Genomic DNA, 24,460 nt, shown 5'->3' on the forward strand with positions numbered 1-24,460 from the left:
AACAAGTGGATATGAGCCGTCTGCAGACCCACAGTAGATTGCATATGAGAAACTACTAATGGCAGAAAATAAAAGTTCTAAAGCAGCTTTTAAATGGCAGTAATGTAGAATGAATTTGGGGAGCTTATGAATGAGACATGATACAGCTAACCTGCCTGTCATACTAGGGATTTACCTGAGAAGACTCCTTTTGAGTTCTGTGTTTCCATCTCTTGTTTTTTCAAGTAGTCTTCCTCAGAAGTGCATACAGAGTTAGATGTTTGGATTAATTTCTTGGTGCTAGGTGTTTTCATTAGCTGACTTTCCCTCTGAAGTTGCTGTATGGAAGGGGACAGAAATACATATATGTGGGGTAAAGCTGATGTGTAACTTGAAACTGAGCTCTGATTGAAACTGGATTCTCTGTCTGGGATTGCTGTTGGTAAGGGACACAACTGGATTTTGACGTGTTCTTAGATAAGTGTTGTTCTGGTTAGATCATCAGGTCTGAAGTGTACAGCTCCTCCTGTTGATTAACTTACAGTATAAGAAATGTTTAACGTATAGAGCAAAGACTTTCATGTGCAGCTTGGAAATACATAGGAACATCTTTTTCTTGCATAGACTTTAAAACCAATCCCTACGCATTTGTTTATGAAAGAGAAGGAGAGTCAAGGAATTGGTCCGTTTCCTCGTGCCTTTTGCCTGATAGCATGAGCGTGATGGTTGGTCCATGTGCTCCTTCCAGGGACCCACTGTCAGACCATGAGTCTTCTTGCTGGGTGAGTAAGACAATGTAAGAAACAAGCTGAAGGTTTACTGTACTTAAGTTGTTTAGTCTGAGGATGCAGTTTCCCCTGCAATTGTTTAAAAACTTGGAGTTGCCACTCACTGTTAGGGAGGCTTTGTGCTGTGTGAAAGCAGCACGTTGCATTCTCCAACTAAAAATCCTGACCACATTGGCAAGGAGTTTTCTGTAGCAAATAGGGATTAAGCTCTTGGAGAAGCTGTAGGCTTCTGTTTGCTTACATGAGCAGATTGCCAGCCTGCTTCTTCGTGCCTCTTAGTTACTGACTTGTGATACCAGTGAGATGTTAAAAAAGTGCTGGTTGCTGTATCTCTGCCAAGGAGAGGTAGTTAAGTCAGAGTGCTCAGAAATGGGAGGAGACACTTGGCTGGGAACTAGGTCCAGCTGGTATTGGACATCTTCTCAACAGGTCTGTTAAAAAAGGAACAGCAATTGGTGCAAAGCAGTCATCGTGGTGTGTTTCTCTGCTGATTTGTGATGGGAACCATCCTCAGTGTGTAATTAAATAGCAAATGTCCTGAAATGGGCAGATCTCATAGGTAGTGAAATGAAATTAAATGTCAAACTTTTAATTAGTATTGCCCCCAAAATTGCTTTTTTGGTACTGTTTGCTATGGATAAGGGGAAAGGAACAGCAAACATAGCCCTTTGTCATATGCAGTTGCTCATACTCTTGTCCGTTAATGCAAAACACACAATTTTCATGTGGTAAGAGTTTGTACATGCTGCTCGGGTTCTACAGGACTCAAGTCATGAAAGCAGTGGGACATAAATCGATAATAAGGGAAACCTGCCATGGAAATGGTATGATTTTGGGGTATCTGTAGCTGGTTGACTTATTAGTTACTGCAGCAGGTTACTAGTCCTGCTTCCTGGCTCTTGTTATAGAACCATAGAATCATTCAGGTTGGAAAAGACCCCTGGGATCATCGAGTCCAACCATCAACCCTACTCTACAAAGTTCTCCCCTACACCATATCCCCCAACACCACATCTAAAGGACTCTTAAACACATCCAGGGATGGTGACTCAACCCCCTCCCTGGGCAGCCTGTCCCAGTGTCTAACCACTCTTTCTGTGAAGAACTGTTTCCTCATGTCCAGTCTAAACCTACCCTGTTGCAGCTTGAAGCCATTCCCTCTTGTTCTATCGCTAATTAGATATATCTGGGAGAAGAGACCAGCACCAACCTCTCTACAATGTCCTTTCGAGGAGTTGTAGAGAGTGATGAGGTCTCCCCTCAGCCTCCTCTTCCTCAAGCTAAACAGTCCCAGCTCCTTCAATCGCTCCTCATAAGATTTATTCTCCAGGCCCTTACGTTCTGTTGATCTCCTGCTTCAGTATAGAATGGTAAGATTTAGATTTTGGGGGTGTTCGTGCCCTTCTTCTGGAGAGGCTGATAACAAATTCCTTAGTAGATTTTAGGAGCAGTAGTAGTTAGTGGCTAGTGATTTTAGAGCAAATAAAGTTATAGTCATGAAATGTTTCCGCTCGTTACAAGTGAGCAATAAAGCACTTAATTTGACTTACAGCATTTTAATGTTTTGTTGATCTCCTGCTTCAGTATAGAATGGTAAGATTTAGATTTTGGGGGTGTTCGTGCCCCTCTTCTGGGGAGGCTGATAACAAATTCCTTAGTAGATTTTAGGAGCAGTAGTAGTTAGTGGCTAGTGATTTTAGAGCAAATAAAGTTATAGTCATGAAATGTTTCCGCTCGTTACAAGTGAGCAATAAAGCACTTAATTTGACTTACAGCATTTTAATTTTTGAAAGCATTAAATGGTGTGAAAAGTCCTTACCTATCATACCATAGAGGTCTTCAGCAAAAATGTAACATGAACAGAGCTTGACTAGTAGATGCAAGTTGTGTGTTGAAAAATACACAGAGACACTTTCACTTTATGGTAAAGGTGGAACACTGAGAGTCGTGAAGTGTAGTTCTCCACTAGTGATCTTGTGTGCCACGATCCTCCTTTGAGCTCTCTATCTGCAGGCTTTATTTAAATGGGGAGGCAGAGAGATGATAGTCTCTGAGGGTGTAGGAAGGTTTAAAATAGCTCCAGTGCTCTAAAAATCATTCGTTTTGAAGGCAAAGTTAAAATGAGAAGTGATTTATTTGAAAAAGAGAGGAAGGAAAGCTGGAGAAACTTGTAGGTAAGGGAGTTCCGCAGAAGTCCCTGTCAGTCCCCTGGCTGGTTGGTGGAAGAAGGAGATGGTCCCTTTACTACTGCCCAGCCTGCACCAGCACGAGAGTCCCCGTCTCCTCTCGATGCTCCCAGGCTTTGAGACTACTACATGGGAGTCAGCTTGGGCCCTGTGTCAGCCCATCCATGACCTCACCTCACCTGGGGCAAGGCCCAGTTCTTCTGCACTCGCTGTCATGAGCAGTGCTGCAGGTCGCCTCTGACCTTGTCCTGTGGGTGACCACTGTCTCGTGTATCCTCTCAAGGGCTTGACTGTCTTCCAGACCACTTTTTGACTTCAGCCTATGCATAGCACTGGCTTGCTCTAGCAACTAAACACGATTGGGCTCCCACTGGGGCCCAGTGTCATTGATCTCATCAGTGCTTATAAATACCTAAAGGGCGGGTGTCAAGAGGATGGGGTCGGACTCTCCTCACCTCAGTGGTGCCCAGTGACAGGAAAAGGGGCAATGGGCACAAACTGGAACACTGGAGATTCCATCTCAACATGAGAAAAAGCGTTTCTTTGAGGGTGACAGAGCACAGGAACAGGATGCCCAGAGAGGTTGTGGAGTCTCCTCTGGAGATATTCAAAACCTGCCTGGACACGTTCCTGTCCAGCCTGCTCTGGGTAAACCTGCTTTGGCAGGGGGGGTTGGACTAGATGATCTCCAGAGGTCCCTTCCAACCCCATATCATTCTGTGATTCTGTGATTTCCAACTGTGTTGTGGAGAAGGAAAAAAGGGTGGGTAGTGGGGAGAGTGCAGTGTGTGTCCTGGACATTGCTGGTCACTTTTGTTTGTTTGGTGTCCTTGTTCTGTAAAATAGTGGCAGCTGATCTTGACCAACTTTTCTGTATGCCAGTGGACAATGTGGACTCGGTTTCACAGACATGGGGTGGATTATTGCAAATAAAGGCATATTCCTGTGGAATCCCAAAGTTTGTCCTAAGGATCTTCACAGTGCTTAACCGTTTTATGTGAAGCTGATGTTTCCTTTCTCCCAAGTAGTGTCTGAGTTGCCTGTCTGTGTGGACGTGCATTTATTTGTGGGGACTGTGTTTGAAGACCAAACTCCCTGTCCTGCCTGACAAGAGTTTTTCTTCCTGGCACGCAAAGGAAACGGAAGATCAGAACTAAGCTGAGACCTCACTTCTCTGGAAGAGCCTAAAGATGACCTTTGAGAGGGAAGAATGCTCTTTAAGACATCTTCCCTTCCAGAGCTGTGTATGTGCTCCTCCTGTCATTTGGGAGCTTCAACTGAAGGAGGCATCTGAGGAAGGAGCAAGTTCAGACGCTGTTTGAGCTCTGGCAGGTAAAGTTTGTTGTTGTCTGCAGAAATCAGGACATGACAAAGCCTGAGCAATCCATACCCATGGCCTTTTGCCGAGGAGCATATGAGGGATGAAGGGGAATGCCTCAAAGCAGAACTTATGGCAAGTTAGACTTGACTTTGCTGAATTGGGAGGCATCTGAGGAAGGAGCAAGTTCAGACTGCTCTTTTTATTAACTCTTTTGAGAACTGCCTGTGTTTCCAGGTCTGCTGTGCCCTCAATGGTAGCACTTGTTTCCAAGACTGAAGTCTCTCTTCAGTAGGCTCTGTGGACAGGCTTTTGGGAGGCATCTTTCTTTTCTTCCATTCAGGGGAACAGTTTTAGCCTGTCTCAGTCTCTGCTGTTGTTCTTCTAAAGCTCCACCACTGCTCTTTTTATTAATTCTTTTGAGAACTGCCTGTGTTTCCAGGTCTGCTGTGCCCTCAATGGTAGCACTTGTTTCCAAGACTGAAGTCTCTCTTCAGTAGGCTCTGTGGACAGGCTTTTGGGAGGCATCTTTCTTTTCTTCCATTCAGGGGAACAGTTTTAGCCTGTCTCAGTCTCTGCTGTTGTTCTTCTAAAGCTCCACCTTACCGGAGAATTACTTTTTCCTCTTCTTGATCCCTGCCAACCTAGTAGTTGCTGTGATTCTTTTACATGGTTAAGAATATCAAGCATATCTAAGAGAAGCATATGCTTTGTGTCTTTAAAGTCCTTAGGTCTTTGTTTTGGGGGAGCACTGTAGGCAGGTATTATACAGTAGGTAATCTTCCCTCGTGATTAAACAAGATCCTGTTAAAGGAACAACAGAAACAAAAAATAACTTGAGGAAGAGCTAGGCTGGAATCAAGCCGAAGAGCCTTGCTCCTGGCTGTGTTGGTGATAACCTGTAAACATTAGCACAATTCCTTTGGTTTTGTTCCCTGCTTGTAGTAATATTATTTAAGCACTTTACAGAACCATTATGAGCATGAAATCCCTCGAAGTTAATCATAGCATGCATTGAGTATCAAAGATTAGCCTGTTGTCTAAGATATATGCATTTACTTATATTCAACAGGTTGAAACTTTGAGAGAAGCTTTTAGCTTTTATTAGAAAGGCTACTCAAATTATCATAGAATGCTAATTGCTTTAAGTACACAATGTGTGGCTGAGTACACAGTGTAATTGCTGTCTTGCACTTCTGTAAACACTCCAGGTTCTGATCTTGTGTGTAGAATTCATGATGGATTCCACTCTTTGCATGTCTATGTAAATCCACTTATTTAGTATTTTGGGTTCATTGTTCAAGAAAAATTCCCAGGTATGGTGGATTTTTGTTCGTTTGTTTTGCTTATTTGTTTAGTTTTTCAAGCTTCAAAGAGTGCTATGCTTTGATAATCTTGCAGTTGAATAATCTTGCTTCCTTGAAGTCCCAGACGGGAAGCAAAAGTATTTCTTTGATGGATTCCATACTGGATATTTTCTCTGTAGTTGCCCTGGTGTGTGAATTGAGAGGGGGCTCCTAAATACCTATTTTCAGTTACGTAACGCTTTCCATAGTCGTCATCATTAACCCATAGTTGCCCTGCTGTGTGAATTGAGAGGGGGGCTCCTAAATACCTATTTGCAGTTATGTAACGCTTTCCATAGTCGTCATCATTAACCTTCACGTTATGAACTGTCTGTTCTTTGTATGTGTCATAACATCCAAGTAGTTAGTTAAACATTCTGCACCAGAAATCTTGACCTTTCTCTTGAATAAATAAATGAATGCTAAACTTGTAAAATGTGTATTTCTGTGCCTCTGTCACACCTTTCATCTACCTATTTCAGAATGCTTTGAAATAGTAACTGGGGTTCTTAATGCTTGTGTAAAGGTTGCAACATAATTTACATAGATTATATATATATAAAATAGAGGGAGGCTCAAGGCTGTAAGATCACTGAACAGAGGTCACTCATGTTGAAGTAGGTTGGAACTTGAAAGCCTCAACTTTGTGTTCCCTGTCCTAATATTGCCTTATTTTATGTGTCTAGTTTTGGTAGTCCATCCCATAGCTCGTTTGTGGTGGTGAATTACTACACCTGGGCAGGCATGCTGTTCCTGAAAGTGCTCTCAGGAAGCTGTGGGTACAAGATGGGAAAGCAAGTTCCTTGTCTGCTGTGACACACGATGGGGATAGGGCTTGGGGCTGCCTGCTTCATGGGGGTTACCGGGAGCAGGGCATGTCCTTCAGGATGCTGTTGCCTTTGTGTAGTTTTCCCAGTCTTATGCTTGGTAGTGAGCTGGATTTGTCCACTCAGGAGCTCAGCCTCATGCCTGGTAGTGAGCTGGATTTGTCCACTCAGGAGTAAATCTGAAATTGAAACTTGTAAGGAAGGAGCGTGTTCACTAAGAGCTATGCTGGGACCATCAGTCCTGCCTGAATGTTTGTTGAACACCAAACCTGAATGTTTGTTGGCTCGTTAGACGAGGTGGTAGTTTGCTTGGACTGCATGAGTTCAGCAGTACGTGCTGTATGAATTACACACAATGGCTGTTTCCTAATTGATATGTAGATGTGCTTTAAAGCATGCCTACAATCCCAGTCCTCCATTTTCCCAGGAAAAGGAGGATTCACTGTCCCGTTTGACAGCTCCCAGCCAGCCTGCCTGGGCTTCTTCCCGTTGGGAACCAGGGAACCATGCAGCAGAGCTGGGAAAGGGATGTGTGGCCGAGTCTGGTGTGTGGTGAGGTCTGGGTGCTGTCCTGGGGCAGAGGAAATGCCACCGGTCCGTGTGTGTGCCCATTCAGAGCCAAAGGGCATGTGGGTGGAAAATTGGCTGCTGCTGACCCCAGTCTGTACCAGTGGCTGTGCTGGGCAGACACCAGTGAGGAGTAGAGTCCTCTCTTGTTGCATTAAGGATGCTGCCCCATCTGGTACCTTGTGTCTTCCTAAGAGTTCATCCTGTATGAATTAATGTGGTGTTGGGGGATATGGTGTAGGGGAGAAGTTTGTAGAGGAGGGTTGATGGTTGGACTCGATCTCAAGGGTTTTTTCCAACCTGAATGATTCTATGATTCTATGAATTCTAAGTTTCTTTCTGCAAGACCACAACGTCTTGTCTTGAGGGCACCGAGTTCCCTGGCGAGGATTGCGGTAATATCACGTTCCTTTTCTGGGAGGAGTGTGGGGTTTTGTCTTGCTGTTTACTTTCTTTGAGGAGACTGATAGGAGCCAAAATTCCAAATCACAGGATTTATGTCTGACTTGAACCATGTGACTATAAAACTAAAGTGTTAAGTAATTGAAAAGAGTGTCTAAAATACATAATAGCATGACCTTGAAAACAAATAAAAAGCTTTCAGTGTTTCAGGTTATTTTATCTTTTAAGGGCCTAAGAGTCAAAACTTTACTAACATAGAGTATTAGAAGCAAACTTGAATTATATTCAAGCAAACTTGGTTATAATGTGCATCAGTAGCAATACAAGTGCTGTCTTAGAACTTGTGTAGGTGGGTGCTCTATAGCTTCAGTGATATGGGAACTTGAGGAAATTCCAGTTTCAGGAACTGGAAGGATAGAAAAAACTATTCCCTACCTCTTTGTAATATGTGAATTTCCTTTGCTCTTACTTTGTGTGTATGTAATGGATTTTTAAATATATTTATATAAATATGTTTTACACATATTTATTCTACAGATAGATATTTATATAAATATGCATCTGCATTATGCATAGTTATTACACATATAAATATATTTAAAGATCTGTTGTTAGAGGTCACCATAATAATGCATAGGCATTATTGTTACATGGATGGGCTCTTCAACTTGGAGATCCTGGTCTGTTGGTTCTGTCATACAACAGCGGGGAAAGTTTGACATTTAAATCTGATTAAATTGTGATTTAAATAGTAAATTGTTCTCAGTGCTGAAAGACTAACAATGTTCTTAGAGTTTTATCTGCAGTTGTTACGGCGATTTGGGGTGCTGGTTTTTCCTGGATCTGGCTATGCTAGCACTCATACATCAAGAAAATGTCTTTCAAAATCCCTGCTTCATATAAAGAACAAATATTTTTTTTGAACAAATACTTTTTTGAAATGAGAGATCAAGTTTTAGGTGTCATTTTAATCCATTGGGTTTTTTTGATCACAGCTGCTTGGCCTTATACTCAGTATTCAATACACTTCTGCTTTTCTGTTCCTGTTTTCTTAAATGAGAGAGGAAGAATTCTTGAAATGAGATGTGTTGAAATTATTTATGAAGGGGAAAGGTAGGAAATAATAGGAAATTAATTAGTGGTTTTTGCTGATCTGCTTTTCTTTTGAAGTAATTATTTTCTTCTTTTGAAGCAATTATTCTACCTGTTGGTGCAGTACAAACAATGGGAGAGATCATCGAAGCAATTGTTCAGAGAATGGAATGGGTTTGTTCCTTTAAATTAGGTCCTTACTGAAAGCATCCTTGTCTTGAACATAATAGTAATTCTAAGTATTTCAGATTTTTTTTTTTTTAAGAGATTAAATCCTCTCTACATTGAACCAATGGAAAAACGTATTTGGGTTCAGAGCGTTTTCACTTCTAGTCTGAAGAGAAATTTTCCAAAATACCCATGTTAAAAAGGAGAGCTTATATTGTGGCTGTACGGAGTAAGAGGGGTTAACTTGTAAGTGGAGTAGCTCAAAGGTATGAGGGTGGATAGAGTGAGGAATTTATACTGACGTGCTAGCATGCTTTAAGTTATCACTGTTTAGTGTTCACTGAGGATCTTACTCTTGCTGTGATTGCTAACACATAGCACTTTTCACAGGTAAGGCAAACAACCTAACCTGAGTATAAAGCTAATAAAAAAATTAGTGCAAACTACCTGTTTAAATGTTGAGTGTGATAGTGTAGCTGGACATGCGCATATATTTTGGAAATTCCTCTTTTATCAGTGTCGTTTTTTAACCTCTCTCTTGACTGTGTGCTTCTAATTTAATAGAAGATAATATCAATGCATTTTTAAAAGAAAAACTATAATTTAGTTACTTCATGAATGTAGGAACTGTAATGCGTTTTTCCTTGCCTTCACTTGTTTTTTCTTATTGTGAGTTAATGAATGTGTAGTAAATTTATTCTGGCTAGGAAGTCCCTTTAAAGCCAAGAATCCAAAACAGATTGCTTGGACTTCTTTTTTTCATTCCACAAAGAAGATGGGACTGTATATGAGTAGGTGCTTTGCATCCAAACTGTGAGATTCAATACAAACTGCATATAAAAAGTTAGTTAACGCAGCAGAATTGCAGAAAAATAAAAATGTTAGTTCCAGAAATTCAGTTGTACTTCATTTTAGGGAGTTTTTAAAATTATATTTTATTTTAACTTGGTAATCCACCAGAGTTGAAATACTTTGTGTTGTGAAGAGCACAGTTATTCATTTTTCCTCATTCATTCATATTCTTTTGTGCTAAATCACAAAAAAAAATATCCTATATTGATTTTTAGTTCTGAAATCCCTCAAGAGCTATGCACTTACAGAACAAGACAATCTGAGCAGGCAGAAAGCATTGCTGTCAAAACCCCTCGACAGGCAAAATCAATATTTCCAGCTCTAATGAAGATCCCAGACACTTGGAAGAGTAAGAAGTGAGTGGAGGTTCTAGTTCACGTTTTATGTAGTTTATTCTGAAGTCTCTGAGAAGTTCAGCTTTGAACTTGAATTTAATTTTGTTGAGGAGTCTAAAATTCACTTGAGGAGACAAAATACTGTAAAATCTGCTCCAGCAGACAGCTCTGAAAACTTGCACATATGTCTTTGACTGTTGGCTACTGAGTTTTATTAAGAGACTTTATTTCTCATGTTTGCAGGCATTTTTTGTACAGCATATATGTGTTAATGTCAAACAAGGAAATTGAAGTGCATGTTCATGTGTGCACCTGCATATAAGTGTGGATTTACATAAAAATCCATTGTATTTAAATAAAAAAATGAGTTCCTCTTTCTTCATTCTGTGAAGAGGGAGAAAAAGATCTGAGACAGGTCTCATCTGTAGTCCCACCCTCCTGTCATGCTTGGTCTTGGGTTTGAAGTGGAACATGAGAAAAAAATAACTTTTTTTTTTTTTAAAGTTGCCTTAACCTGGAACACTGTGCTGTACAGTTTGAACACACAGGCTGAGAGAAGACTTTTACTAAGGCTCCAGTTGTTGAAATTCTCAGAAGTGATAGAAATGAGATTATCTCTACCCCATTATTATCACTTTTGTACATGTGCACTGCTCGCTTTCAAGATTTTTCAAGAACTGTGGGGCTTTGGCTATTTTTTATTTTATTTTTTAAAGGCTACTCAATGTTCTTACACTACTTTGGTTTTGAAATAATGTTTTTTCTATGCAAAGGATCCCTAGCTGCAATTGATGCAAGCCTGCAAATCGAGCTGTAGGAATCGAGCAGGATGTGTATAAAATGAAGAACAGTGGTGAGTTTCATCTGCATTCACTCAGCCATCTGCAAGATAGAAGTCTGAGCTAGGGCTCTTCGGAGGCGATGGAAAGAACCAGATTGGATGAATCATCCTCTGCAGGTGTCTGTTTTCTCTGAGTGTGCAGAATGCTTAGGAAAACTGGCTCAGAGATCTTACTTTTTGAGATGTAGTCAGCTGACATGAATCCCACCTGCAGTGACTACTTGTTAAATCAAAACTGTTTCACTCTTTGAAATGAAGTCCCTGGGAACTCTTAAGTCAAAGGAGGACTGAGAAGAAGTTCTCCAGGGCATTGCATGCTGTCCTTGCTGTTGGGTTGTCCTTTTTCTTTTTCCTACTTCATTGTTACTCCCACCCCATCAGCCTCTGCAACATGAGGCAGTACTTCTACAAGCAGCGATTTATTAAACTATGCAAATGTTAGTCCTCCCTAGAAACCAGGGTAATTCCTCTATGGATCCTCTTGGGGAGGGGGAGGAATAGTAAATCAGGTCTATCACAAAGTATATATTTAAAGTAGATAATTTAAGGCCACTTAAACAATCTTAATTCTGGTTTATCTGAGTTACTGTGACCTTCTCTCACGTATATACTCACATGCATACAGAAATCTCCATATTAGAACACGTGTTTTTGAAAGAAGCAGACTAATATAAAACAAGGTTATCATCAGCGTCACTACTGCCTGGTCAGTTTGTTGAATTTGGAAGAGTCAGAGCCTGGAGAAATCTCTGTTTCTGGGAGTATCTGATTGCAGCTGATGTGTTGGTAGCATATTGTGAGCTAGAACAAAGTAGTTCTTCAGCAAATTTCACCCTCTCAGAACAACACAGGACCCAGATCTCTCAGCTTTATTCTGGACTTGAAAAGGGAGTATTCGGTAGTGAAGACATGGTTTTTCTTATAGCTTGAATTGTCCTACCCTTCTTTCCTTTAAATATGTCTTCTGGTTCATTATTTTGATTGAAGTGTAAAATGCAAATGTAATTCTGTACATGCTTGAAAGTAATGATGTCTTAGATCCTTACTTACAGTATTTCCCTGTCAGGAGTGATGCTTTGGAGGTATTCACTGAAATCTGAGGGGCACAGGGTTTCTTCTGTATTCATAGAAGGAAGCTGCTGCAGAGGGTGCATCGAACCCCTCTGTACTGGCCAAGCAGTGATAAAATACCTGATTCAGGGTGTTACTGGAGATGCTCCTTGACAGAATCTATGTTTTAAAACTTAGGAACCGTGCTTTATTTATTGCTAAGGTTACACCTCCTGCAAAAAACCAATAAACAGTATTTGAAGCTAGCCAATTTTGAATCTGGACAGCATTAAATGGTATAGTACAATCCTCTTCTGTGATGCAGATATTTACAGGAAGGTTCTAACATATTAATTTTTTAATAATCTGTGATTTGAAACAGCAGGGAATTCTTGGGATTTGTGTGTGTGCTAAATGGCAGGCAGTTTCTCAGTTCCTTGTATGGATGCCAACTCCAGTATTTGTCTCTCCTTTGGAAGTCAGATGCTCTTCTGTTTTGCTTAATGGCATGTTTTGTTTAAAAGGCTCTATGGATTCTTGGTAACTAACTGCTTCCACTGCCAGAATTAATCCTCTTTCTGTCACATCTCCCTTTCCACCCCCTTGCTTAGTTATTCTGAGTTACTTACCTTCAGCACAGGGCTTTGTTCATTCGCCAGACCTTTGGGGTTTTTTTGGGGATGTTTTCAAGGTCTCTTTTATAATGCAAGAAATAACAACATTTGAAATGAATGTAGCAAGGCTAACTTCTTGTGTTTTCTTGTCCGTTGCGCTTTTTTTCCAAGAAAAGCATGACACCATGTGTTAAGGGGAAGAATTTCACTTTACTTGATTTATTTTCCATTTCTTCTTCAGTATTCTGCTCTGTCACAGTGGTTTTATTTTATTATCCATCAAACGTTATGATTTTCTGTGTGCTTGCCTTGTCATGCTTTTTTATTTTCCATGTATACATCTTACAGCTCACTAGTTTAAAGCTACATGTCCTTCAAGAGAAGTTGCAGTGTCTTTGAACCGTTTCTTTTACTGATAAATTTGTGTTTAGGTTTTCTCAGGAATTTAAGAAATGCATGTCTGAAAAAAAAGTTGATGAAAGTGGCTGGAAACCCAGAGGGGTCTCTGTAGGAAAAAAAAATATGAAAAGACAGTGCTGTGAAGAGGCTAATTATGAGGACCTGTGGTAGATATGTAGTGCAGTATGAGTCCCTGTTACTGGGAAAAAGAGGTAAATGGTAAGTTAAGGAGAAGGAGGTACCTTAGGCCAATGTGTAGCGCTTATTGCTGTAAAGGGCATAAAAGTATTTAAAAGCGGTATTTTGCTGTTAATATGGTTTCTGAGATGATTCAACACCCAGTAGGGTAAAATAGAGGCTTGTGTGTGTCATGGGCAATTGAGGGGCTGAGAAGCCAAATCTGATTTCAGGATGTATGTCCCCCAGTGATGCTGCACCTGCAGTGTCAGCAGGGGCCAATGTGCTGCTGGCGATGTGCACCCAGAGGAGAAGGTATCCAGCTCCTGGGTGATACGTTCTGTGTGAACATCATCTTCCTATTTCTCTGGAGGAAAAGGTCTAGGCTGGTTAGAAGCAGTGTGGCAGCCAAGTCTGCCCAGTGCCTGTCAGTTAGACCACACGCGAGTCGGTCCGTGGGTGCTTTGGAGGAAAAGACAAGGAATGCTAGCAGGAAGAAAAGCTTTGTTTTATACCATTGCTAAAGAAAAGATGCTAGGCTGAGTCACAAGAGGCTTTCTTGTTCGGTAGCAGTAATGAATTCTCTCTTTGCCTCCTCTCTGTTTTTGTTTGTTCGTGTAGGTTGAATTTTCCTATCCTCCCCTAAAGCGTGGAGAAGGACATGACAGCCAGAGTTTACCAGAGGAATGGAAATACTTGCCATTTCTGGCCTTACCAGATGGCGCTCACAACTATCAGGAAGGTAAGAAACAAGAGAGAAAGTTGTCTGTACTGCTGCTGCTGTAACCAAGAGAAAAATCCTGATACCTGAACAGTTGATCAACAATTCCTTTCACTAATAGGTTTCCTGTTTTTCTTGTTTAAGTTGCAAAATACATTGGCAATGATACGTTGCTTTCAAAGTGAAAGTCGATCATATAGGTGTACCTCCTTCATCAAGAGATCAGATGGCAATAAAAGCTTATTAAGCAACCTGTTGCTTGTGTGTAGTCCTACAAGCCTACTGGCTTTCTCAGAAGTTCTTTGAAGGGGGAACAAACTCTTGAGTAAAACCTCATCCAGTTTTGACCTAAGGGAAAAATGAAATTCTAAAATTCAGGTTTTTGTAATGTATGTAGTCATGATAGTTTTATTTTTTATCCTCCACTAATTTAGAGATTCTTAGAATGACCTACAAGTCATTCAGTGTCTGTGGAATGACATATATTGAAAACCAGCAAATGTAAAGGGCAGGAAGAGGAGCTTTAGTGTATTTGTCAGAAGAACGAAGATAGAATGATTCCTTTGCCACATAGTCACCAGCAAGCTCACTGCAGTTATTTTTTGTGTGTGTATAATATTGCATTTATTTCTTTGCTTATTGGACAGCAGTTCAGTTCATCGCCGTGACTTTTATATGCATATCCAGTTTGTTGATCTTTTTTCTGAACAACAGCGAACAAGGAAGTCACTCAAAACAGCAAAACCACAGAAACTCTTTAATAGTGCTTTTAATAAGATAGTTTTGGGGATTTTTTTTTTTTTTTTAGCTTGATGTACTTAGTTTCCTAATTCTCCAGCTTCCAGAGTCCTCATTTGGAAGCAAAGGGAGTCAAATCAAAATAATCCTCTTAACCAACAGCTCTGGATCATGATTTTTGTCTAATTTCTGTATTGTTAAACACAGAATGAGCAGTAGCCAGGAAAATGTTAGGCAGCTGCACTTACCTGTTCCCCTTTGGCTCAATACCATTCCAGTTAATGCTTAACTTTGAGCACGTTCATTGCTGCAGTAAAAGAATATCAACGTATCTTTTTTTCCTAAGAAAAAAGTTTTTTCCTTGGTAAAAAACTGATGCATATCCTTGGGTTTTGAAGGCAAGAATACACATGAACTTCAAACAGGCAAAATTGTGTAACATAACTATTATGTTACATTTATTGTAACTTTATTAGATATCTTTTGAGTTTTAAACTAATTCCCATTGATAATTGCATTTTTGCAAAGAGCGTAACTTGGTACAGGAAACAGTCTTACAGGCTTTCTAAAACCCTGGGTGATCCCCATAATATAATTCAACTTGTTCGAGGGAATAAACTTTGTTATAAACAGTCTCTCTGTTAGACTTTGTGCATATGAGGTTGCCTCTTCTGCTCATTTTGTTACTATAAAGCAAACAAAAAATTAATAGTCGGTTTCAAAACAGATTTCACTCACGTTTTGAAAGGCAGTCCTGATGTCCTCTCCTTTATTTAGGATTTAGCAACTTTTTTGCAGTAGTAGCAAGTCTGTATGTGTATATGTATTTGTCAAACCATAAAAACTTTTCTCTTGTCACATTTTATAGAGGTCTTTTTTTTTTCATGTCACACTTGCACAGACACAGTAACTATTTTGTTTGAGACTAGGATTCACAAATCTGTCAACAGCTGCTTCTGAGAACCTGTCAGTGGGCTTGTAGGAGCTTGGTCAGGCTAAACATGAGGTTGTTGTCAAAATATCCATATTAGCACAGCTGGAGATTCTCCCACAATGTGTCTTTCAATTTGGAAACTAATTTGGGTGCAAGCATAGCTTTATAGACAGCTTTTTCTTTCTTTTTTTAGGTGTCAGAATATGTGTGCCAGTATTCTCAGCTTTCATTTTTACAAATAAGTGATGCTGAAAATAAAAATACTGAATTCCTGCTAGTGACTTACGAAATGATCTTTTCTTTTTCATAGATACCGTGTTTTTCCATTTGCCACCAAGATGTGGGGACCAAACCACAGTATATGGCGTCTCTTGCTATAGGCAGATTGAAGCCAAGGTAACTTTCCAAGTTGTGTATTATATTAATGAATTAATAGGCATGATGCATTAACGACGTAAAAGTTTTCAGTGTCTTGCATTACACCAACAGTCAAACTGTGTGATCAGCTTACGTTGGAACTCTGTGAAAACGTGCACAGTAGGTAGCTACAGAACTTGAGAATTGTTTCTTTCCCTTATGTCAGCAGGCATATTGTGATCTTCTGAAGTGTTCAAGGCAATTGAAAAATTTATTTTGATTCTTGAAACCTAATGCAGCTATCGGCACCAAGTAGCAGAGTCAAGCTGACAGTGTGTCAGGCAGCCAACTTGTGTTTCCAGGAAATAGGCCTCTTGGGTGGAAAAAATTGAAATTTCTCCAGTGTGTGACCATGAAGAATTTTATATTTCTGAGGATTTGACCATGCAAGTGTAAGGATGTTTCTCTTGACCTACCTCCTTTGCCAGAAGTGTGCTTGCAGAGTATCTTCCCATCCATTGTAGCTGCTTACCCATACTGAACTTCTAGCAGTAAAGCTGGAAATTTGATGAGACCTGATCACACTGAGGAAATTGTGTGCTTATCCACCAGAATCTGCTAGTAGTAGTTACTGCTTTTCAAAAATAGTAACAGTAGGATGATCTGGACACTTAAAATTGAGAAGCTATTACAAATTTCTTTAAAAAATTACTCCCTTTTTCAGTGAGGTGCCAAGAGTCTGGAATGCCATGTGGGTTTGAGTTTTAAATGAGTCTTCTGTTCAGAAGATGTAAGTTATGTACTCTGGTTTAGTGTTAATCATACCTTGATTATATTTCAAGTTCCTGTTTATGCTATAGGAGAAATTTTACACGTGCGGATTTTAATTCCATTTCTTTTGAACTAAATCCATATTGGATTAGTTCACTCATTATCTTTGCAGCCAGCCTTCACTGGTTTCTGTGATTTAGAATCTTGCTCTATTTAACTATGCAATAATTTGGCTTTATTGAGCTCTTGATTCCAGTTTATGCTGTTTAGTAACCAGTTAAGAAGATAAATAGATGTTTAAAATGAACTCATTGGGGCAAGTAGGATATAAAGCAATGTGTTTCATGGGACAGCTCTAGCACTCTTCCCACGTGTCCTTTTCGATGTGTGGGCTGCACACTGGCTGTTTTGTACAATTAACAAATCACTTGGCTGCATTTCTGCCCCCACCCCTTCTAGGTCTGCTGTTAAGTGCTGGGACCATTTGACCTGGCTCACAATGTAGTTGATTCTGCAGATGTTACCTGCTCTATTTTATGGGTGGCTCAAAGAAAATTGTCAAATATAAACAAACAATTTCTAGGCAAAAGCTTTTCAACATGGTCCATTTTCACAGATAATGTTTGAAAAGAACGAGTGATGTGCTGTGGCTTCTCTCCTGTTACGTTGGCGTGAGTTGAAATGCCATTGCCTTTTCCAGGGCTGTTGCCTTTTTCTGGTGCTAGTGTCTTTTAAACAGTCCTCTGCCTGTCGTCACAGCTGTGTTTGGATCTTGGCTGTGCACAGTGAGCTGGGAACACAACTCTGACATACCAGTGGTAGGACCTTTTCTACTAGGTAAGGGCATACTGTTACATGGGTTGGATATTCCATCGTTGAAGGCAGTCAGTTTTAGGATTTTGTTTAAACTGGGAAGTGGTGCGTGGCTGCTAGACCCATGAAAGAATTCTTTTTGAAATTGTCTGTGGCTAAAAATACTGTAATACTTCTATTTCTTAGGCATTAAAAGTACGGCAAGCAGACATCACCCGAGAAACGGTACAGAAAAGTGTCTGTGTGCTCAGTCAGCTGGTAAGAATGTTTCTTTAACTCCCCAAACACTTCAAATATCATATTTAAAATGGTTAGTTTCCCATATTCTTCTTTGGAACTTTTGGCTCCAAACATCTCTCTTTAAATCATTGCAGAGGGCAACAAAATACTGAAGTAAAATTGAATTGCTGTGGCATTGGAGTGATCAGCCTTGACTTGGTATCTCCGTGCAGGAGTCATTCTAAAAGTGCCTGCCTGTTCTCCAAACCGGGATATCTATTTGCACTTTTGATTATTGTATTCTTAAGTGCTACTAACTTTAGTAAAAGTGCCTGCCTGTTCTCCGGGACAGGGATATCTATTTGCACTTTTGATTATTGTATTCTTAAGTGCTACTAACTTTATTTTATATAGTAGGATTGAAGGGTTTGGCCATTATAATAACTGGCGAGAGTGCTATTGACACCTATGGAGAGATTTTAAGATAGTCAGACATCCAGCCTACTCTTGTTTTGAAAGAATATCTTTTATTTCTAACTGTTTAGCAGAAGCTACTGGTTGCCAGGCAGGCAACAGAAATTCTTTCTGTGCTTAAAGCTGAAGAAATAACTATTACTGGAGCTGCACAAGCAGTGTTAAGGCTTTTCCAGAAATACATTCTGTGATGGTATGGAAAGAAAATAGAATTGAGCAGTGTTAAGGCAGAAAAGTACTTTTCCAGAAATACGTTCTGTGATGGTATGGAAAGAAAATAGAATTATAATTTTAAATGAGCCCAGGAGTTAGCAACTAAGGGGTGCCCCTCTATGAACTCTGTGTAACAGTGTGTCTGTATTGTCAGATGGGAAGGGAGAGTGACTCAGTAACTTTACTTCACTTGCTTTTGTGTTTGTTTTTCTTGCAAGCCTTTGTACGGGTTACTTCAGGCAAAGCTGCAGCTCATTACACACGCGTATTTTGAAGAAAAAGACTTCTCCCAAATTTCAATTCTAAAGGTAACTTTTAAGATATAGTTGCACAGCTTTCAGGGTACAGCTACAGACTTCAGTGTTTTTAATTAGTTCTCAACTGTTTGTTTTGCCTAGGTCATGCAGTTACCCAGCTCTTGTAATAGCTTAACATAGAGTAAATGAACTACCCTAATCTGACAGAGGGTCAGCTTGCTTTTGTAGAGAAATACAAGAATGAGTGTGACTGTCAGCCTGTATCTCTGTTGACTCTATTAGTGAAATTTTACTTTCTTTTTTGGAATAAGACTTTGAAATCTTTGAAGGAGTGAATTTTATTTATTCTGGACTTTGTGACCATGTGCTACTAATGGCTTCTGGGGTTCTCTGCCTTTTTACAGGAACTTTATGATCATATGAATAGTTCCTTGGGCAGCACTTCGATAGAAGGGTCACAAGTTTATCTTGGTAAGTGACTTTTTTTGTACAAGTAGCAGAGATAATGTTACACTAATCAACGCATTCTCTTCCTGAGCTAATTGCTTGATGTGCATTAACAGGATAAGCACCAGAGGTCTGCGTGCCTGCACAGTATTGTTGTGCATTTCTTTATTAATGGATTTAAATAAATGTCAAATAAATGTAGTGATCCTTTCATAGTAGGAGTTAGTTGTAGGTTGAAAGCCGTGTTTCCACTTGACCTAACAGCCTGACACGTAACTGCTTGGCTGCTTTTGGGAAACAGTACCTTCTTAATTTTTAGATGGAACTATTTCATGGTGTGGGCTGCTTGAACTTTCATCTATCTGTTATTTGGGATATCTCCCATTTGATTTTGACTCTTCCCTGTGTTTTCTGAATGCACAGTGTAGCATTTACTTCAGTGTTTCCATAATGCAGTGTGGCAGCCAACTGGAGTAACTCGGACCGTGACTATTCACGTTACTGCTGTCTGCGGTGCAGATTGAACTCTTGCTCCTGCTCAAAAGAAAGAGTTTGAGTTCTGCTATTGAAATAACCAGGTTCACATGGAATGTATAATGGGTGTCCCCCTCTCCCTGAAAAGTGGTGACAAGAAGTTAGTATCTCTACCAGCTATTACACTGTAACAATTGCTCTCTTTTTGGTATCTCAGGTCTGTCTCCTCGGGATCTGGTTCTTCACTTTAGACACAAGGTAGGCATTCTTTGGATATATAAAGGACAGCACTTATTTTGTGGAGTAAAATACTTTGTGAGAAATTGAAAAATAAACATGTCTAGGCATACCTGAGCTAGGAGTAAGAATACTGTTCCCAAAGTAGTTCTGATAACAGCCTCCTGGTTTCCCTTCGCCTCAGTAACTTCAGTGACAGTAAGTTCCAAGCTGAGTCGTTTTGTCTGTCGGCTGCATTCCCTGGAGATTTCTAGGTTTGTGTGACATTTCTCTATGTCTGGATACCACTGTCCAAAAGTGCAAGTAGTATCTCAGTTATGGCAGAAGTGGTAGAAGAATATGGCTAAAGTCACAATGAGTATCTCAGTTATGGTAGAAGTGGTAGAAGAACGTGGTAGAAGAATATGGCTAAAGTCACAATGTGGAGCGTTTTTCACTGTAACTTGTAATTTTGGCAGCTTCTGCCATCATGGAACCTGAGGGGACTTGCCTCTCCCCTCCTTTTTCCTAATGACTATTGACACTGAGTGTGCATCCTAAGGTACAAACAGCATTTAGGATCTTTTATTAACCAAGAGGCCTCAAGGAAACAAATCTGAGAATCTCGATTTCCTCATGTGTTTGCATGTACTGCTCAGTAGGTTTTTGAGGCAGAATTCATTTTTGTTTAGCTTCAGATGTCTGCCAGTCATGCCCCAGAAGCGTCTGTGGTTTTCTTTGAGTCTGGACAACCACTTCTGATCTAGATGCCTCATCTGTAGATGCCTAAAATTAGTGAGGTGAATGCTATTCTTGGTATTTTGCTGAATTCTTTTTTGTATTTCTGTGGAGGAGCTTTCATGTTTATGCAGTTTTATGTTTTTTTAGAATTCTGGAATTACACAACCTGTTCTCTCAGATAAGCTTTGTATGATTCAAATTACACAATTCTTGTTTGTGGAGGTTTTTCTTTGTGCATTTCAATGGCTATTTTAAAATGAGTGCTCAGGTGAAGAAAAGGGTACTGGAACACTGGTTTTCACTGGTCAACTGGATTTGATCATTTGACAGTTATGCAGTGATTAATATGAAATCTTGAATAAGAGATTATGCTTGCACAATAGTTTTGATAAATGGCACTGGCTAACTCAACATGTTTTTGTTTTTTGTGTTTTTTTCAGGTCTTGATCCTTTTCAAATTAATTCTTCTAGAGAAAAAGGTAAAGTTTTGTAGGCTGAGGCGGGTCATTGAAAGAGAAATGCAATTGTTCATTTTTTTTTTATTTTCACATAAAGTTACATAGCATATACTAGTGAAAAACAAATTAAAGTAAAATAAAAGTATCTGGAGTCATATCAACAACTTTGCGTCCATATACAAATTGGGAAATTATGCTACAAGTAACTTGTAGGTGTTGACGTATGAATTTGCCTCCACTTCTCATCTGTCCACACCCTTCCTTCTTAGCAGCTGTCCCAGCCAGTGTGAGTAAAATACAATTAAATGTGAGTGGAGAAATGTAACGTGTTATGAAAGATGGGAAAGGATATGCATAATGCAAACAGGTACCTACCTGTGTGAAAGAACTGGTAGGAAATGCTGGTGCCTAAAAGGGAGCACACAGCTTTCCAGGGATTCAGTAAGTAGAACTTCTGGTTTGGGCTTTGAATAGGCATACCGAAGGAAGCAAGTGCTAGGAGGTGCCCTTCAGCCCTGAATTGCACAGACATCTGCAAGAGTCAATGAAAAGAGCCATATCTGTTAGGTCAGGCTGAACTCAGGCTATAAATTGGTAAAAGCGGTGGAATTGTAGACACAGTGTTTTCTTTGGGCTGTCCTACTGCCTCTCCTGCTTACAGCTGGGACAGAGGTAGTTTTTCCAAGTAGCAGCTGTGTTTTGGATTTAGCATGAGAATAATGTTGATAACACACATTGTTTTAGTTGTTGCTAATTAATGCTTATATTAAATGATGGACTTCTTCAGCTTCCTATAGAAGCTGAGAGGGAGCATGGACAGGAGAGGCTGGCCAGAGGGATATTCCATCCATAGACGTCACGCTGAGTGTAGGAATGGGGGTTGGCTGGAATCTGGGGTTGACCAGCCCGTCCTCAGCAGCAATCCATCACTGGGTGGTGAGAAATTGCATTGCATCACTCATTTTGTATAATTTTTTGCTGTTTAGTAACACTTTTTCTTCCATTACTGTTCTATAAAATATCCATCTCAATGCGTGAGATGGTTGGTTATTTTTTTCTTTCTCTCCCTCTTCTTGCTATCCTGCTGGAGAGTGAGTGGAAGGTGGTGTGGTCCTAGTTGCAGGCTGGAGTTAAACCATGACACTACTTCAGACGCAATGCTCTCCTAGCAATTTCAGTGGAATATGCAAAATGTACAAGCAGATATGAAATAGTAAATAAATGTGTTTTCTTCTCTGTATATATTAATATCCTGGAACAAGAATTTTCAGTGCAATGACTATGTATCAGCTCCCAGACAAGTTTATGCAGGGATTTCTTTTTTTTTCTATTTTAAAATTTTTATTTAAAGTTTTGTTTCAGTTTCCCAAATCTCACTTTTTCTTCAGCAAACCTGCTGTCTTAACACTCAGCTTCTTCAGAGTGCTGAGAAGGAGTATTAGAATTTCCTCTTAGCTGCAACTGGAAAATCAGTAGGACTTAATCTAGAAGGCCCCAAAACAGTTGTGGGAATTTTGTTTTTAAAGCCTATGTTAAAGACATGGGTTTCTTCTGTGAGGAAGTAAATACGGCTTTTGGAAGGCCCCAAAACAGTTGTGGGGATTTTGTTTTTTAAAGCCTATGTTAAAGACATGGTTTTCTTCTGTGAGGAAGTAAATACGGCTTTTAAAAGTAGAAGTAGCAGTTTCACCAAAGCTTTTGCACTTTACACTAAATTCAGCAGGTTAGATACACCTTGACAGTTCTAAGTATTTATTGATGAGAATAAATGTAGTTTCTGCATTAAAGAGCCATATGCTAAAGACTGCTGTATTAAAGGCTATGCCAGAGGTATATTTGAGAAAATATGATTATGACATTGTAGAGGTACCCGTAGTATGTATAGAAATTTATGTAATCAAGACTAGATGTGCAAGCTTTTTCCCCAAAACAAGTTAATATATTCTGAAAGTCTACAGTGATACTCTTTTTTTTAAACCATAAGTGGAAAAAATATTTTCCAGTTAAGATCTTGTAAATTATCTCTACTGGTCTGTTTAAAACTTACAATAGCATTTCCTCAGGTCAGTTGAGCATTTGGGCATATATAAACAAAATACTGAGCTGCAGGTCCTTGCCGAAGCCGCTCAAACCACCAGACGTACGTGCACAGGAAGAGGGGAGAGAGAGGGTTTCCCAAGCACGTTCATGTGATTCAAACATATGACATTGTTTTGAAAATAACTGGATGCTTATTGAATAAACCTGCAGGTTGCTTTGGTTTTGGTGTTTTGTTTTGGTTTTTTTTGCTAAGCTCAAAAAGGAGGACAACACTTGCTGTTTCCAAAGGAAGAGGTTTGGTTTTCTGACGCTGCCTGTGTTCTGGCAGATGTTGAGGTTCCTGGATAACTCTGGGAATCTGTATGTTCAAAGACCTTAAATATAATATGCAAGAAGCCACTAGTAATCCCAGTTGCCTGAATGCCACAGACTGATTTCCTTTAATCCTCCGCAATTTTGTTGATGCCTTTCCAGAGGCTAAAGAAATGGGGCTTTTTTGACCTCTCAGCTGTTACTGGGCTGGAAGACTGTTTCCAGATGGGGATCACTGGACTTTCTGCTGCCAGGACCACCCGGTTTGCTGATGTAAATGTTGTAGGCCATATAGCAGGGTTGGGAGGGGTAGGGAAGTGTGCGCCCGTATAAATGGAAGGATGGCACAGGGACTTGATGGAACAAATACAGAAAATTATTCAGCCTAAGTAAGTGGTATACCTGGACAAAACCCTAGGCTGGAACAGATTTCTTGAAAACCAGGTACTTCTCTATAGACTTTATTATTTCTGTAGGCTTAGAAATAAGTTTGGCTAGGAATACATGAGAATCTAAATCTGTAGGGATATTTTAGGGTTTCCGTTTTAGTTCCTTGCTATTATATCATGTGTCTTTCATACATTATGGTTGAACAGCACCTTAAAAGAAGTTACACTTTTTTATTCCCATTGGAGTCAGCCGAAATACTTTCCGCGGGTGAGCTGCTTGTTCTTCTCACGGTGCTTTCTCTGTTGCTATTGCAATTTGAATTCACCTATCTTCAACACAGAAAAAAGAAAAATTGTACAAGATAATATACATAGTCTTGTTTCTCACTGGGACACCATTAAACACAGCTTGGTATGTGTTAGGGCTGCTTAGGTCTTTCTCTTGGTTCCGTTGATTTGCTCACTTGTAGACTTGCAAATACTAGTGGAATTAGTAGTAAAAAATAACTAGTACTTATTAATCAGTCACTTCTGAACTCTCTTCAGAAGACTGAGTCTTCAAACTTGCACTTTTAATGTCATCATATACCTATTAAACTGGCTTGCAAAGCCATCAAGGTGGATCATTATGTATTCCTTTGCATTCTTGATGCCTTGTAATGCTCATGTGTTGTTTTTTTTACTAGTATTCTGCTGCTTGAGGATGTAAAAATAGCATTGTTAAACAAGTTGACTTTCATGGGATTGTTTTTGGTTTGGGGTGGGTGGTGGGTTTTGGTGTTTTTTTTTTCTCCTTTCTTCCCCCTGAAGGCCTGTCTCGGAGGAACTCCAGTAGTAATATTCAGTCGTCTTTGTGTTTCTTCTTTCATTCCTAGCCTTTGACATGCCTCTTTTTAATTCCAAACTAATTTACTAATCCAAATCTTTCTGATTTAGTTAAGGAGA

The 24,460-nt window shown here is 39.8% G+C and overlaps 1 protein-coding gene across 1 annotated transcript in view; it reads left to right on the top strand.

Annotated features, from left to right (window-relative positions):
- Positions 1 to 24,460, top strand: part of AVL9 (AVL9 homolog (S. cerevisiase)) — a 41,375-nt gene that overhangs the window by 4,217 nt on the left and 12,698 nt on the right. Inside the window, exons 2-8 of the mRNA XM_014949489.1 lie at positions 13,563 to 13,683; positions 15,645 to 15,730; positions 17,462 to 17,533; positions 18,400 to 18,489; positions 18,843 to 18,909; positions 19,577 to 19,617; positions 20,757 to 20,795. Coding sequence (XP_014804975.1) covers positions 13,563 to 13,683; positions 15,645 to 15,730; positions 17,462 to 17,533; positions 18,400 to 18,489; positions 18,843 to 18,909; positions 19,577 to 19,617; positions 20,757 to 20,795 — 516 coding nt within the window. The remainder of the gene's footprint in view (positions 1 to 13,562; positions 13,684 to 15,644; positions 15,731 to 17,461; positions 17,534 to 18,399; positions 18,490 to 18,842; positions 18,910 to 19,576; positions 19,618 to 20,756; positions 20,796 to 24,460) is intronic.

Source organism: Calidris pugnax, unplaced genomic scaffold (genome assembly GCF_001431845.1).
Source record: "Calidris pugnax isolate Ruff unplaced genomic scaffold, ASM143184v1 scaffold124, whole genome shotgun sequence".
NCBI lineage: Eukaryota > Metazoa > Chordata > Aves > Charadriiformes > Scolopacidae > Calidris > Calidris pugnax.